The sequence below is a fragment of the Montipora capricornis genome, chromosome 10 (genome assembly GCF_036669925.1).
Source record: "Montipora capricornis isolate CH-2021 chromosome 10, ASM3666992v2, whole genome shotgun sequence".
Taxonomy (NCBI): domain Eukaryota; kingdom Metazoa; phylum Cnidaria; class Anthozoa; order Scleractinia; family Acroporidae; genus Montipora; species Montipora capricornis.
The window spans coordinates 1,616,160-1,627,599 of record NC_090892.1 but is presented as its reverse complement, the minus strand read 5'-3'; the positions used below and the strand labels follow the sequence as shown (position 1 = coordinate 1,627,599).

The window sequence follows — 11,440 nt, the reverse complement described above, 5'->3', positions numbered from 1 at the left end:
ACCTTGATATTACGAAGGGCTTTGTATGCGCTCTGATGCGTGAACAAAAATTCTGCGGGAACGGGTCCTAGGCCCGACCGGGTGGAAGCTGGTAACGGAGCAAAATTCACTGCTACGTTGAAGAGAAATTCATTGAATCGTTCAGCAAGAGCACCAGCAGAGGGGATGGAGTCGGATAGTAGTTGATGCCGCCATTCACAAGATGTACTTAGACCGCTTAGACCCTTGACCTCACTCCTCCAGCGGGAGATGTTCGTCTCCTTGAGTGAGGATACTTTGTTGGAGTGATATCGTTCGTTACAAGCTTTGCACTCTCTCTAGACTTGGTTCCTAATCAGGTTGTATTAGTCAGAGTCTTTACCATGAGCGGACAGGGTCTTTTGTCTCTTGGAGATGAGGTTGATACATCTCTCTGTAACCCACGGTTTATTGTTAGAACAAACCCTGAATTTTTTGATTGGGAGATAGGTATTCAATGCGTTTGAAAATAGTAGTAATAGTTCCTTTGTTTGCTATATAATAGCTTAACAAAATAAGATTTAATCTGTTGCCTTGTGCTAGTCTGTAAGCATTAAATCTTGGTCACTTTTGGGAATGACAAGGTTACAGAAATTTAAAAATTGTGGGCCTGCGGCTCGTGATTTACGAATTCTTCGAGTGTTCTACCAAAATCCCGCGTGGTTTATCAGCCTATTAACCCTAGAAACTTGTGGTCTATTGCTTATGCACTGTACGCAGAATTGTACGCAAGCTTGAAGGATGATATGAATGATATACACAGCTTCTCAATCAAATCAAAACGAACACGGCATTTCACCTTTCTTTAAGTTAACTTACAATGATTTCCAATGCTGTGTCTTCCCGTGCTTGAGTACCTTAGTACTAGTATTATATCAAATACATCGTACAATCAGCTGTTATTGCTTTAGTTTGACATACTGTTTGACATCACTTCTACATGTGGCTACTGTTTGTCTCAATTACATTAATATGTACAGACTTACTCGCTTGTGTGGTCCTATTTAACTCCTGTAAGACGACTTGAGCGTAAAAACTTCAGCCCACGAGCTCGCACCGCCATTTTGGCCGCCTTTCGCCACTCTAACGCTCGCACATGCGCAGACGTTTGACCCCGGTGTTCGTGGCTTCGGGCAAGTTTCCTTAGAGGGAATCGCATGGCCAGCAATGCATTTGGCAAGCCGCGTTTTTCTGGCGGGAAATCACAATGAATGACGTTGGTTTTTATGCTCAATCAAAACCAGTTTAGCTAAACGATATGCGCTGGTTTGAAAAAGGCTGAGATCTTCGTCCAAAGACTGCAAAGACTGTGAAATAAGTGACTGTTGACTTAAGGAGGCTCGAAAGGAATTCAACACAAGAAGACTCTCTGTTGAGATCGAATAACGCTTCAACACTGTATCACGTAACAGCGATGTTATGGTACCATATGAAACACCGATTATTTCCAAACAAGATGTGATCATTATTGTGATGTAATAAGCTACCTTGGCAACGGGAAAGCCCAGTTGCTCAAATCTCAAAAACGAACTTGGTGACCCCCCTTTTTTATTGCTGAAAAAGATATTTTGGGGTTAAGGGCACTTTAAAGTTTTCCCTGTAGACATTTACAGTATAGGTACCGATATAAAAAAGGTTTATTTTTATTATTATGGCCTTTACCATGAAAACGTCACATCCAATGACAGGCAGGCATATTCTTATTTTTGGCCTAAATTCCTTAATATTTAAACTTTCCTTCGGTAATTTTTTTTTTATTCTTTGAAAAAAGCCAATAATTCGAAAGGCACTACCTTTCTTGATCAGGGTTTTACAAGTGGCTTCAGTTTAAAAAAATACGTTACGATTTGAACAGTGATATGGCGTGTGATTTGATACAGCACTAAAGATAACGATTTCAAAGGACTCAACAGATACGGTACAATAACACTAGAAATGATAACTGAAATTATATAACGGTAAAGAAGAAAAAGGGGGAAAGGTGGATAACATTTTACAGTTGTTTGCTCAGCGACCTGGCCTATGAATGGCTACGAAGCTGCGGGTGACCTTGTACTGGTACAGATCTCACTGCTTTTGTCATGTAAATTGTGTTGTTGTAATTCTAACAAGTCACCGGCAGCGTCGCTTCCATTCTTAGACCAGGTAAATTAGTTACAACTGTAAAATAGTCTTTTGACTCAAAGAAAATAAAATGTTAATTTTTGAGGAGAGGGGAGAACCAGAGTACCCAGAGAAAAACCTCTCTGTGCAAAGTAAAGAATGAACGAACTCAACTTACATATAACGCCGAACCTGAGAACCGAACCCAGGCTACATTGGAGGAAGGCGAGTGCTCTCACCACTTCGCCAGCCCTACACCCCAACCATTATATTTATAGTTATATTGATAGCTTTATATACGGATCATTCTTATAAAATTTTACCGTTTTGTTTTTATAGATTCGAAAAAAGTGATGTGAAGTAATAGCTGTTTATCGAAGAACCTGAATATCGAAGTGTAGCACTGCCTTGCTTCAAATATATAGAATGACGATATGAAATCTCAGTTTGGTCTTCAGTCAAAACTCGTTATATAAGTGTCTTGTTCATTTGTATTCACCCTTCAGGTCTGTGTACGCCTACTACCCACAGTTGCGTTTTTGCTTTCGCTATGCCCAAGGAGCAGGAGCAAAGGTCTTCGGTTTCGACCGTTACTGTTAACGACAACTCAAGCACTGTTATCAGCCCTTCTATTAACCATTTAATCCAGTCTTCCGTTGCCGAATCTATCGGTGCTTTGACCGATAACCTTAGGTAGGCTATCGAAGATCGTCTAGGCGGTTTCGTAAGGCGGTTTTCAGAGAACAATGGTTCCACTGTCGAGAAAGCCGTTAAAAGGGCGCGTCGGGAAAGTTACACCTGTAAGAGAAAGGGAAAACAACAGCAGCTGGACCATGCCGTTCAAGTGCTGGACAGGTTTGACGAAGCATCCGTCGCTTTGTAGAGAAAATCCTGAGAGAAGGCCAAGGACGCTTTGGACGCAGGATCCTTGTCTTCAGCGAGCGGTCAGCCTAATCGTAGGGCTTTTAGCTTTTCGCAGCACTTGGGGCCTTGTTTTAAGATAAGTAGTTTTCTTTACTTTTCAAGTTAGACTTGCTTTGTTTTTGCCTTCGGATTTATAGCGTTACTTTCAGGCCATATCCGATATTCTCCAGGAATTGTTGGCTTTTACTTTTCTTGCTTTTCTATTAACTTCTGGGAAGTGCAGAGTGCAAAAATATCTGCGGTACGCAGTTTAGCCAACTGAGCTATGAAGCCACTGACGTTGGTTGCTGGTCATTTGTGGGTTCCAATGTTCCCGTAAGTAATGAATCAACGATGAAATGATACATGCAATGGATCACATATGAACTACGGAAATGAAGTCAAGTGAAGCTATGATCCTCGCAGTTATGAACACAATTTTTGCAATTGAAGTCCTGAGTTTTTCAGGCTTCTTTACGCAATTGGAAAAATTGCGTTCATAACTGCGAGGATCATAGCTTCACTTGATTTCATATCCGCAGTTTAGATATGATCCATTTCATATATCATTTCATCACTGAAGGTTATATAAGTGTCTTGTTCATTCGTATTCATACTTCGGGTCTGTGTATGCCTACTACCCACCGTTTCGTTTTTGTTTTATTTTGTTTCACCCTAGCCAGCTATCAGGTTGATTATATAATATTTTTTGTTTTGATTTCCTATAGTGCGGGGAGTTCGGCCACTTGAATGCTTTTTGCTTAAAGTCGTACGATTCTTCAAAGACCAACCCGCCCCGTGCCTGATGAGGACTTTTATTCTTCAGTCGTGTGTGATTTGCGTTCCAACGGTTTTTCGGATGAGTTTTGTTCTGGCCATGTTTGTTCAGGAGTTAAAGGCTGTTTAAATTCCTCCGTTAGTTTTTGGGCTCAGCTTACTCTCGATACCATTTTCTATGGCTATCGACTTCCTTTTGCCAGTTATCCAGCCCCGTGCAGTGTTTTTAAGCAATAATTCATCGGCTCTTTGGCATCCCGATTTTGTTGTTCATGCTTTTTCTGAGCTTTTGGCAATGGCTCTAACGTGGAGCAAAGTGAGCCTCCTTTTTGCGTTAACCCTTTGACGGTTGCGGAAGGCAAGAAGCTTCGCTTGGATCTTAGGCACGTTTTATTGCCATCTCGTTTGTTTTCAGTTTAAGCACGAGAACCTTCGCTCGCTCTCGCAGGTTCTTCAGGAAGGGCATTGGTTCTTTACCTGGGACCTCAAATCTGGATACCACCATGTTGATATTTTTCCAGAACACCAGAAGTATCTAGGGTTTGCTTGGCCCTTTAGCGGCGGACTTAGATATTTCACTTTCGCGGTTTTATCCTTCGGTCTCAGCAGCGCGTGTTTTTGTTTCACCAAATTGTTGCGCCCAGTATTAATCGCTGGCGATATATGGGGCATAACTCTTTTTGTCTATCTCGACGACGGTCTTGGTAGTCACCCCGGTAGGACATCCGCTGTCGCAGCAGCTTTTTACTAAGGGAAAGGATCTTGAATCTTCCGGTCTCCTTGTTAATGAGGGCCCAGCGAGAGAGCCGATCTCTTAAGCCCGATCATTGGCGGGTTAATCCTACCGTGTTTCGACTGCTTGAAGCCAAATGGGGTCTCCACGCGATCGACCGTTTTGCCTCCTATAATAACGCTCAGCTTCCGCGTTTCAAATCCAAGTTTGCTTCTCCCGGTTGCACCGGTGTTGATTCCTTGGTCCAGGATTGGAGTGGAGAGAATAATTGGGTTTGCCCTCCGTTGGGTCTCGTCGTGAACGCCGTTCGAGGTCTCACGGATTGTTCCGGTCGTGAGACTTTGATGACGTCGGCCTACTTTTGGCCTCTTTTATGTGGGAGGTTTTTATGCTTCCCGCCATACATGATCTCATTTTGGAAGGCCGAGGTCAGATGGACATCTATAAGTCCCACCCGTCTGTTTTTCGCAGTTGCCCAAAATTCAGAATGTCGGCTTTGCCTGAATTGGCATATTTTGAGCCTGAATTGTGATATTTTTAGCCTGAATTTGCTTCGAGTTTGTTTGGTCTCGTCGTGGTTTGTGCCTGTATCGGTATTTTTGGTCACCGGGATTTTGCTTTAAGCGACCGAATTGATTGATTCTTCGTTGAGTGACATGATTCCAGGCCTCATTGATCTGCAATTGGATGCTAAGCCTCCGTCCACGGAGCTGAAGTACAAATCTGGCTGGTTGCGGTGGCGCAAGTTGGCTTTGTCGAAGATTGGTGTTTTCGTTATTTCAGGAAAACCTTTATGCATTAACTATGTATAGAGCATTGTTAATTTCTGAATTAGCTGAACGTTCGTCTGAGAATAACACCGGTGTATCTTCTATAGTATCTCCCGTTTATGCTATTAAGTGGAGTTACGCAATGGCTGGTATCGAGGCTTGTCGTGTTCTCCATCCCTCTGAGTAAGGTTTGCTTTAGAAGGTGCCAAAAGAAGGCTTGCGCGCCCAGTTCAGCCTAAAGAGCCGTTGTCGTTAACACTGTACAGGTGATTGCTGCGCATTTTGCCTCGACTGCGTCTCGGATTTGCATAACTGTCTCGAATTCTCCCAATTCCCCTTCGTGTTTAGATGAGGCTATGGAAACACGGAAAATGTCCTCTATTGCTTAAATAGTAATAATTGTAATTTTTCTTGTTGGTGGCACCTTAATTCAAGGTTTGCCGCAGTTACTCTATAATTTTTCACTTACTTCATGAAACGTGTCCTTTTTACCGATTTTTCTTTTATAATTAGGAACGAAAGAGAATTTTAAGCGAAGCTTTCATTAAAAGATCGTAAGAATTCTCGGATGACGAAAAACTGTCAGAATTAGAGTGACAATTAATCAGCGAGTGAGACTTACAAAATTAATTTCGCATCTCTTACTGTAATTAACAATACTAGAAGGGAGCACGTCTCAATTCGGCATAACTTGAGTACCTTTCAAAAAAAAAACATTTCCTGATTACACACGAATAAAGTTATACGCCACTCGTGGTAGTTTTTTTTTTCGTCCAAGGTATTGCTCGGCTTTAATTTCAAAGGAGGCGTAATTACTTTTTCCGACCTCGTACAACGCGACATACAATTCATCTCGAGATATAACTTTTCAAAACTCAGCCAGTTAACTCAGAAGGCATCGTCACAGCTTGAAGAAAAATACTAGTTTCCATTAGCATCGCAAATTTAATTTGCCATCGTCTAGAGAATAAGGCGATCGTCCATATTTACTGAATAATTCTATCCATTTTATAACGGTGTTTTTGTCGTCGTATACCTTTGTTGGACCCATGTTTTCAAGCCACCTGCCAACAAGACGAAAAGTGTTGGCTTTCACCGGACGAATAGATAAGGTTACCGTACTGAAAATACCTTTAATTGATGTAGTCATTCATTGTACATAATACGTGAATTCTCGTTTGTGGGAATAATCGTGATGCATCACTCCGACTCCACGAAACTACGCAGGACGTTTTGGGCGACTGCATTCACCACAACTTCACAGGGAATTATAAAGTTATGCGGTCAATATAGTATATAAATGCAATTATCAATTTTCAATTAAAGTGTTGCCTGATGAAAGTAAGGAAAATTAAATTTAAACGGTTTCTAAATAAAACCAACAGCAAAGAAGACAATGCCTTATTCACATACCCATAATCCCCTGCTGTTGTAGGCAATAAATAAATATTTGAGGCAGCTGCCACTGACGACTAAGAGTAATTCAGTCGACCGTCTTACCACGTGAAATCACTCAGCTGTTGCAACATATGCATGACAACTCGCTCTTGTAGCGGATTGGTGGCCTTTTTTGTTTCCAGCCAGATTGTAAATATATGGTGAATTGAACCTTTGCCTTCGCAAGCAAACTCAGGAGCCGGGGCAGCCGGTGCGGTTTGTATTTCTTTGTGTTTCGTTTTTTTTTTACCTTTACCTGTTACCCTTTTCGTTTTTAAAAGGGCATAGTTTTCAGTGAAAAAGTGTGAGCAACTCTGTTGTGGGAATAATTCAACATCCAGCCGTTGACCTGAGAAAGACAAAGCATGATACTCACAAACAGTATAGCAGATCTTGCTCCGGATAATAAAAAGACGTATTTCAGAAATATTCCAATAACAAAATCTTAGTTCATCTACTACCTTTGCTAACAACCTAAAAATGACATTATTTTGTTCACAGCATGAGGAACCCTAATCTACATTTCACACTTGTCTCAGATTTATTTGAAGTTAATTTGAATTTCTAAATCTTGTTCTCCAAAACGAGAAGCACATGTATAGTATCTCTGCTTGAATGGACGTGAGACGAATTAACTGAAAGAATAAACACGAGAAATCGAGCAATTTTTTCTCTTTTCTTTGTATTTCCGGGTGTTATAGCTTATCCCATTTTCATGTTTTCTTTTATTATATGTTTGATACCACGAAGCCTCTCTTTATATCCGATAAAACTAGATCCAGTTGAATTTTAAGCTGTGCAAAAAGTGCCGTTAGACTTTGTGTTTCGCCTCAGAGTTCTCAAGCATTTTCGTTAGAACATATCAGTGAACTACGCTCGGCAAACCAACCTGCAATTGTTCGCGCTAGCTTAAGTTAATCTACGGAGAGAGGTTTTCTTTTCCTTGAACCAAAGGACAAACTAGAAGCAAGCTACTGTCCTTATGCTCATTAATCATGTAACACTCCATCCTTTTCACAATACTGGGAGGTCGACAATTTGCGAGTCTTAAAATGCTATGCGTGATTTCTTATTGTTCTGGGGCAATAATTTGCATGAAACCCTTCGTTAAAAAAAATCACTAAATTATTTAAGGTTTATCAACTACGTAAAAGGTAGCACCTTACTGCAATTCCGTTTCGTTTCTTGTAAGTGTCTTCATTCGGAATTTTGACCGTTTTCTTTATTTTTTATTTTTGCTCATAAAATAAGGTCACGTCAATCCTTCTGCATTTGTCTCAGTCGTAAATAAATTTCGAAATAACATTATTGCTCAATCTATCCCAGTGTGTGATATATATAGAGAGGATTATCCGATACTTTCTCTGTCGATGATCCTAAAGCAAACTGAGGTAAAATGTGCACGGAGGATAATAAAAATCACTAAATTCTCAACGTCGGATAATGCATTTCGCGTGCTCTGATTGGTTCACTCAATCTCGGTTATCAGATCGTATACCTTAGTTTGACCTTATATGGTAAATGATTTCTAAGTTAAAAACGTTTTTGCCGAAAAGCGAAATTTCTCTCTGAATAAAGCAAAAAATGAAAAAAACTTTTTTTGTAGAAACTTTGGATCAATTCAGACGTTAAGAAGTACGCGAAAAGGCAAAAAATGTTTTTGTGATGAGCCTACGTCTGTCTGACCACAAGGTATTACACAACATCGCATCGCAAGTTGTTTCGATTTCGCTCGGATTTTCTCTCTTTTTTTGCTCGTATTTCGTTTTGCAGTTTAAGGAATTTAATAAAACAATTATGAGATTCGCACTTGCTGGATATGAGACTGGTTATAGCCAACTCGGCGCTACGCGCCTCGTTGGCTATTTACCATCTCATTTCCAACGCGCGCTTATGGAATAATTGTTAAGTGTGCGCGTAAATCAGGCCGGGATGTTTGGCTGAGCCGTACCTCAATCAGTAGATAGGAGAGGTCAACGGTTGCGATAACGTTCAAAAATAGAATATTCAATTGATACTGAGAGTGATATTGTTCGCAAAGCGAGTAAACGTTTACTGGTTTACTGGTACTGTGAATGCAATAAAACTTTAAAGAGCGGAAGCGTAATGCAGAAGCTATTAACTGATTTCTTGTGCGAAAATCGACCCGAAAAAGAATTAAGCCTTTCTTTAAATTGCCAGTTGTGTTTTGCTATGAAAACCATCTTGGACTGATGATCTCAGATACTGATCTATTAAATTAAAGTTTATCATTCAACTATATTTTATGCACCACAGTTTTCTTCCATTTTCATTGTTTATAACAAATGGAAACTTATGCCTGTTAGTTGTGATAAACACATGATGTGGACCTGTGGTTAAATGCAGCATTGAAGCGAACTCCAATCAAAATTATTGACTCTCCACAAGTTATAATCTTTTACGTAAAATAAATACATAATTAAATAAAATTCAGAAACATTCACTGGGTCTGGTAAATCCGACTTTGTTGTTTCGCGGTGAGGACACCGAAGCATATGTTGTGCCGACAACAAAGGGCAAGAAAAAAGGTAATAAATTAAATGAAAGTGTACCGGAGGCTCGTTTCGACCACTAAATTGCGTTTTTCAAGCTAGTATAATTGGTCCTCGGTTAACTTTTAGAATGCAAATATATGCTTATCAGTCGCTGACAGAGGCTAAGAATATTATTTAAAAGTAAGTAGTTTTAGGGAAAGAGGAATTGATGGGAAAGATGGCGTATGATGATCAAGATCGATTTTATTTCAGGACTGAAGCAACGAAGCATCGATGGACTTAAAGAGAAAAGCAGTTTAACCGAGACTTATAGTTAAAAGTTCGGTTTTCCCGGCGATATAATTCTATTTCCTTTAATTTTACTTTATTTCAAAAATACGACATCCAGAAAAATATACAAGAACTACGGGGAATAAAACCGACAAAATGCTGTCAAAAGTTAAGGAATCAGTAGTTGAGGACTTGAAACTTTAAATTCAGAGGCTACAAAGGAAAGCGAAGATATGTGACTCGGGATCTCCCAAAAGAAATTACGGGCTTAATATAAATATGGCCTGTACAAATACGTTTTTAGTAAAACACTGAAACCATAAAATATTGATATTTAGCATCGAGTTTAATTAAGTCGAACAGTAAACATCGGGCATGTCACGTTACAAAAATCAAAGGAAGTTTTTCTTTTATTTTACTTCATTTGTTGCCTGTGTCAGCAGACCGTCATCGGGCAACTTCTCAAAACAGAGAGACAAGTCAGAATAAATCTCACTAATAATAATAATAATAATCAGGTTCTCAAAACATTATTTTTATTCTTATTATTGTATTTTGCTTTCAGGAAGCTTGTTTCAAGCAAAGAGGGATGAACAATTCATTAGTTTTAACAAATTCTACTTTTCGCAAAGTGGACCAAAAAGTGATCACTTGGTGCGTAACATACGCAACGGTAGCAGTGGCCATCATTCTCAATAATGTGGCAGCCATATTAGCATTTACAAGGTCTCGTCTGCTAAGGAGATTTGGAAATTTCTTCTTAGTGAATCTGGCGATAGCGGACCTAATGGTGGGAACAATTGCTTTGCCCATGTATATTCACCTCATCTACAATACGTCTTTCGTTACTAATTATGATTCCCAAAACGCTGAAGTGAAATCATTTCAGGCAGTGCATATTGCATTTGATGTGTTCTCCGGGATGGCGTCGGTATTTACACTGACTGTTATTTCAATGGAGAGGGTATACGCCATTTATTTCCCTTTGCGATATCGCAGCTTATCACGGGCAGCTTATTGTCTAATTTTAGCTGGGGTGTGGCTTTTTGCAGGCGCTTTGTCAGGAATGTGGATGCTCACGATTCTCGAAGTAATTCATCGTTCTATCTTTGCGTATAGTTTGGCACTATTATCATTCGCATCCCTTATGGTTATGGTTGGTGCTTACGCCGCACTATGGTTAAAAGTCAAACTGTGGACAAGACATCAAGACAGGGATCTCGGCCATAAAGAACGTAATTTAGCGAACGCTATTGCATTGGTAACAGTTATCTTTTTGTTAACTTGGGCCCCTTTTCATATCATGAATATCTTGATCAACTTCAAAGCGTCTATGTTTGACGGATTTCCCCATCAAGTTATTTATTTGGCAAAGTTTTTGCATTACAGCAATTCGTTTGTTAACCCCATAATTTATTGCTTTAAGATCTCGGAATTTCGGAGGGCTCTTAAAAACTTGCTAGTGAGAGGCAAAAAAAAGCGCGAAACAAAATTGTAAATTTTGTAAGGTATCATTATCATGACGGGACCATACCTGAAACACATTGAACTGTAAAGAACTGTATAGGAAAGGAACCAGTCTTCTTTCCTGCTAGAAGAGGTCTCTTTTCTTTTGCGCTCGCTGGGCGGACGAGTACGGGAAAGGAGACCTCTGCCATGGGGCGAAACCTACTGAGTTGAGCATTCGCGGTGGTTACTTAGCGACTGAATCCTCACGTCATAGTTAGTGTTGTGTGAGCTCACTTAGCCACAGCGAAATTACTGTAAAGAAATGCGCGGGACACAGCGGGCTCAAATCACAATCAGCAAATATATCATCGGGCATGTGGTTTGAAGATTGCCGTCGACGGTTGTGAACGATGGTTGGATCAAACTGAGTTTCGACCGATGGCAGAGGTCTTTTTTCCCGCACT

At 40.1% G+C, this 11,440-nt stretch overlaps 1 protein-coding gene across 3 annotated transcripts; it reads left to right on the top strand.

The window, feature by feature from the left end:
- Nucleotides 1–6,832: 6,832 nt before the first annotated feature.
- On the top strand, nucleotides 6,833–11,086 carry LOC138021449 (adenosine receptor A2b-like). Of its 3 annotated transcripts, none has more exons than XM_068868329.1 (2): nucleotides 6,833–6,952; nucleotides 10,093–11,086. In XM_068868329.1, the coding sequence occupies exon 2, from the start codon at nucleotides 10,117–10,119 to the stop codon at nucleotides 11,023–11,025; it is 909 nt and encodes a 302-aa protein (XP_068724430.1). In that variant the 5' UTR covers nucleotides 6,833–6,952; nucleotides 10,093–10,116; the 3' UTR covers nucleotides 11,026–11,086. The 3 variants fall into 3 exon arrangements, with proteins under 3 accessions (XP_068724430.1, XP_068724431.1, XP_068724429.1); XM_068868330.1 differs by having other exon boundaries at nucleotides 6,870–6,957; XM_068868328.1 differs by lacking the exon at nucleotides 6,833–6,952 and adding an exon at nucleotides 9,228–9,290.
- Nucleotides 11,087–11,440: the final 354 nt, after the last annotated feature.